We start from the raw sequence: 5,147 nt of genomic DNA on the forward strand, positions 1-5,147 counted from the left end.
TCCTCACAGCTGCTGGAGCTTGTGTTTCTCCACAGAGTGACGGACCAGGAGAGACGATGGACACTGAGATAACTACAGAGCTCTTTAAACGCCAGTGGGTGGGATCATGGTCTTTGCTTCATGTTTAATAACTTGTCAGTTTAGAAGTGATAAAGTCTAAAAATTGGACGTAGCTTCCTGATCTTAAGAGTGAAGCCAACATGGAAGCGTGTTCCTTCTAAAATCCAGCAGGTGGCGAACCTTCTGATTGTGAAACAGAGGTCCATGTGAAAACAGACCATCACTGACCCCTCCCGGTGATCAGTCAGCTGGTATTTTAGCTGACAAACCGATGCTGTGGGTTCTCTGTGAGCTTCTGGATGGATCGCTAACAGTGCCGGCACAGTTATGACGTTCCTTTGGGAAATTTGTCTCTTTGTTAGGAAAGTCTGAATAAATAAAGTTGGATGTGATCTTTGTGTTCGAGTTTGCTCTCAGATCTGATTAATTCAGCTTCTTTGAGAGGCTGTCCACACTCTGACACGAGGACCCTTCCCTCGGAGGAAGCAGTTTCTCTGTAAGAAGACTTCCCTGCAGAATGTTTGAATACCTGCTGCTCGCTCTCTGCATCACATCCTGCCAAACCATCAAGAGGAAGCTTTTCAGAATAAGAGGAAATATTGGATAAGGCATGACAGCTCTGAACCAATCAGTTTGCAGCAAACCAGCAGTTTAATAACACATCCCAAATCTGTACAGGAACATGAGCACACGGAGGTTTCAGCAACACAAACCAGTGAGGCCAGTCTGGCCTCACCAGCAGCTTTACTGGAACACTGTGGCTACTGGGAAACACTCCCATAAATACACACGTGTGTGTTACTGCAGATATGTTTACAAGTGTCTTTATATGAATAACATGTCTATAAAAATTTTCATACAGCTTCCAAACTAATACAAAGTGATAACTGATGGAAGTACTGCAGTACTATGAACTCCAGCTGGATCATCACATGACTTTTATTATGAAATCCTCACAGGAAATGCAGCATTAGCGCTGACAGAGCGACAGGAAGAACACGTTACACTGTCCCAGCAGGAGGCGCCAAACCAACGCATGACTTCCAGACAGCCAATTTAAGACTGAGGCAGGCGCCTCATTGGTCACTTTACACACAGACGTGTAGAACTGACCAATGAGGCGCCTGCGTTTAGATGTGACCAACTGTGTTCACAGTTTGATTTGTTCCACATGTTGCAGCTCGTTTACTTCAATTTAATCTTCACAGCTCCGCGTTTCTATGATGTCATCGTTTGTGTAATCTGATGTGTAATCCCAGAGTCGTCACTGAAGCCGGCTCTCTGTCACTTAGTCTCTTCTAACTTTATTTAAACACATCCGCAGGAACAGCGCTGCGGGTTACCTGTTACACCTTCCTCCTTTACCTGTGTGAGCTTCATCGAGTATTTGAACTGACAGGTTAGAGAAGGTTACTGATGTGAGATATCAGATTAGACTCGTTGGAAACATTAAAATATCATAAAAACATTTTTCACCGTTTGTGAGTCATTCACAATTAAACACGTGTGATCAAACTTCCTGTTACATAAAGAGAACGACTCAGCTCTCAGTCTGTTAAGTACAAACTGATACAGCGCCCTCTCCTGGCTGCAGAGGACGCTGCACACAGGCTGAAAAAGTCAGAGAGCCGCTGATGTTAGTACAGCCCCGAACTGAGCTCCAATCACCTACAGGCGGCCGAATCACATGGCCCTCCTCAGCCGCAGCTTTTACAGTAAAGTCTGCCTGACGGGTCCTGTATGAGGTCATGCGATCGTTGTCTCTGTAACCTGAATGGCTATCTTGAGTCGACTGCTGGCGTGCTGTGAATGGAGGGAGATCATGTGACCCCACTGTTCGGTCCTCAGACATCGTAGGGCCTCTCCTCTTCCTCCCGCTCCTCCTCCGTAGTATTCTTGATGAAGGCGGAGGACAGCTCTTGCAGGAGCAGTTCCTGCGATGGCGTGCAGACTCCCATCAGCGTCTGCCTGCTTCTCACTGCAGGCTGGCTGGCGGCATCTGAATCTGGAGAGCCTGCATCTCCATCGCCTCCGCCGGCTCCTCCGCTACTGCTGCTGCTCTGCTCCAGAGTCTCCACGGAGCCTCTCGCCATCCGGACTACTTCCGGGATGATCATGTGATCCAAATCTCTGGACTCCACGGGAACCAACCTGAGTGGGGGGTGGTCTGGCACTTCCTGGGTCTCTGCGATGCTGCTGGACAGGAAGCTGGTCTCCAGAGACTTCAGGACCTGCAGGCCGAAGTCGCCGACCTCCTCATAGAGCGGCTCAGGCAGGTCAGGAGACTCCGAGCGTTCCTCGAACGAGTCCTGCTGGACCTTCATGGGCTGGAGACACACACGAGACCCAAGGTTAAACCCCGCCCCCCCAGCGTTCACTACAGGCTCACGAGTGAGACGAGAGGAAGTACAGAGTACTTACAAAGTACATGGAGAGAGTTCTCCGGTCGTGTAGTTTCCTCTGCAGGGGGAAGACAAAGTACAGATGACGAGTTTGTGCATTTGACCTGTGAGAGTTTACTGAGCATGTCTGAGAAACAGCTGAGAGAGTTGGACTCTAACCAGCGTCTGATTGGCCGACAACATGCTGCTATTGCTCTCGTCTCCTCTGATGGGGACGAGCGGCATCGTTCCGAACTTCTGCTTGGAGATGTCAGAGGAGGAGTGGCGGCGCAGCACTGGAGGACCCGGGTCATCGTTCTGCAACAGAAGCACATCCATGATGGCCAGCACAGGAGCGACGGCTGATCCCAGACCAGTGTGCAGGTAAACGTACCTGAGCTCTGAGAAGGCTCGTGATCCAATCCCACAGCTCGGCCTCGCTGCTGCAGCACAGGTACCTGGTGGAGGGGAGGGGCAGATACTTTTGACTTCATGCAAAACTCAAACCCTCAGAGCTTTTATTTTAATGCACAACGTCCATGTGTGACTGAGTCAAACATCAGCTGCAGGTGAGTGTGATGCTGAGGAGGACAGGTGAGCCCTGATACTTACAGCTGGTGTTTGTCTGACATCACTGTGAAGCCCCACCTGCACAGGAAACACACAAGCCATCAGCCTCTGACGCTCACTGCTCAGTTCAGACTGCAGGAGTGTGTGTGTGCATGTGTGTGCATGAGTGTGTGTGTGTATGTGTGTGTCTATGTGCGTGTGGGTGTGTGTCTGTATGTTTGTGTGTGTGTGTGTGTTTGTGTGTGTGTGTTTGTGTGTACGGGTTCTTACTATACTGGTGGGGACCAACAGCCCAGGGTTGAAGCCATTTTTTACACTCAAAATGTGGTTTATGTGTGAAGCTACATTTGAGTTCGGTTTAGGTGTAGGGTCAGTGTTAGTCATTCATTTTTGATGGTTAGGGTAAGCAGCTAGGGAAAGCATTATGTCAATGGGAGGTCCCCACGAGGATAGCAAACCAGACGTGTGTGTTACCTGGTTGGAGCCTTCAGCTTCTTGCGGATGCCGATGTAGATCTTTAAGGACTTCAGAGCCCACTCCTTCTCAGGTTTGATGCTCTGCAGACACAGATGTTGAGACTTTTGTTTTTTACTATTGTCTTACTGAGATTTGCTGGTTTTCTGTTCTTATTTTGGTTTTTAATGTTTTCCCAGGTGTTACTTGTCTTCTTGTTCTCCAGTATTTTGTACACATTCCTCCTGTTTGTTAATTATTCGGCCACAGTTGGTGTGGAGCGCCTACAGTTTTGTTGTCCATGTACAATGATATCTATTTTATTCTATTCTTTTTTAACTGTTTGTTTTACTGCTGTCTACTGTTCCCGACTACCTTCTTGTCTTTGAGCAGCAGCAGTTTGTGGTGTCGAATCTGGAACGTTCTCTCCTGGAACCTGGTCCCCTGAAGGAGCTTCGGAGGCTCCTCGCGACACCTCAGCAGACCCACCTTCATGATCTCGCTTTTATAGGCTGACAGGCACACACAGGTGGACACGTTAGCCATTAATGCAACATCAGAAGCTTATTATTGCACAGCTGTGTCCACCTACAGGTGAGGAGAGTGATGCCTTCTCCTTTAGGGACCCTCTTCACCACCAGGTAGGCGGAGCTCGGGTCGGCCATCTTACACCACTGCAGAGCTTGTTCCAGGACCTTCTCTTTGGGGTGTAACGGACGCTCTAGAAACATGACAACAACCAACATGTGAGACAGGTGACCTCTGACCTCCTGAGAGAGACAGGAGTGTTTGCTCACCCAGCTGACCGTCCTCAATTGCCTCGAACGTCATCCAGACGTCTTTGTCCCCAGCTGGGACGTTCCTCATGTACAGAACCTGATTGGTCAGCTCCTCAGCACACATGGTGGGAGACACCTGCACGGGTCAGAGGTCACACAGCTTTAGTAATTGTCATTATCGCTATCAATAAAAGTTCTGATTAACGATGCCCAGCCTTACTTTGAGAGTTATGCAGCAGTCGGGTATCTTCATCTCCAGATAGATTTCAATGATCAGATCACCGGCCTGAGAGAGCTGTACAGAATCAACCAATCAGGCGGCGGTTTCAGACACAGAGGCACAAAATCAGCTAAACTTTAAAAGGAACCGCCGAGGACCGGCTGAGGGAACGCATCGCACAAAGGATGATGAAGATGGAGCTGCCAGGCAGGAGGAGAGGAGGAAGGCCTCAGAGGAGGTTCATGGGTGTAGTGAAGGAGGACATGCAGAGGGTGGGGCAACAGGATGCTGGGATAGAGACGGATGATCACGTTGGTCCCAGAGACCAGGACGCTGAATGAAACACTTAACACATGTTCTACGTTCTATGGTTCACCTGTGTGTCTGTGCAAGAGTGAGTTTGTGTACCTGAGTGTCCTTCCAGGTGGTGATGAGGCTGATTTCCAGCTCAATCTGGGTCTGATGCTCCTCATCGATCTGAAACACGAAACAGAACGTCACACACGGGAGAACGTCACACACGGGACAACGTCACACACAGGAGAACGTCACACACGGGACAACGTCACACACAGGGGAACATGACACAGAGAGGAGACCGTCAAACACAGGAGAACAACACTCAGGAGAACGTCACTCAGGAGAACATGACAAAGAGAGGAGAACGTCACACACAGGAGAACG

General features: G+C 49.3%; 1 protein-coding gene across 2 annotated transcripts in view; it reads right to left on the minus strand.

Moving 5' to 3' along the window:
- Nucleotides 1–688: 688 nt before the first annotated feature.
- The window catches only part of arap3 (ArfGAP with RhoGAP domain, ankyrin repeat and PH domain 3), a 36,833-nt gene continuing 32,374 nt past the window's right edge, over nt 689–5,147 (minus strand). For both annotated transcript variants that reach the window (XM_005719388.2, XM_005719389.2), the window contains 11 exons: nt 4,872–4,940; nt 4,464–4,538; nt 4,262–4,379; nt 4,057–4,185; nt 3,840–3,976; nt 3,486–3,568; nt 3,054–3,089; nt 2,836–2,899; nt 2,622–2,759; nt 2,482–2,520; nt 689–2,387 (listed from right to left, as the gene is read on the minus strand). In XM_005719388.2, the coding sequence (XP_005719445.1) occupies nt 1,905–2,387; nt 2,482–2,520; nt 2,622–2,759; nt 2,836–2,899; nt 3,054–3,089; nt 3,486–3,568; nt 3,840–3,976; nt 4,057–4,185; nt 4,262–4,379; nt 4,464–4,538; nt 4,872–4,940 (1,371 nt within the window). In that variant the 3' untranslated portion in view covers nt 689–1,904. The remainder of the gene's footprint in view (nt 2,388–2,481; nt 2,521–2,621; nt 2,760–2,835; nt 2,900–3,053; nt 3,090–3,485; nt 3,569–3,839; nt 3,977–4,056; nt 4,186–4,261; nt 4,380–4,463; nt 4,539–4,871; nt 4,941–5,147) is intronic.

The sequence above is a fragment of the Pundamilia nyererei genome, unplaced genomic scaffold, assembly GCF_000239375.1.
Source record: "Pundamilia nyererei isolate P.nyererei 1_Seehausen unplaced genomic scaffold, PunNye1.0 scaffold00001, whole genome shotgun sequence".
NCBI lineage: Eukaryota > Metazoa > Chordata > Actinopteri > Cichliformes > Cichlidae > Pundamilia > Pundamilia nyererei.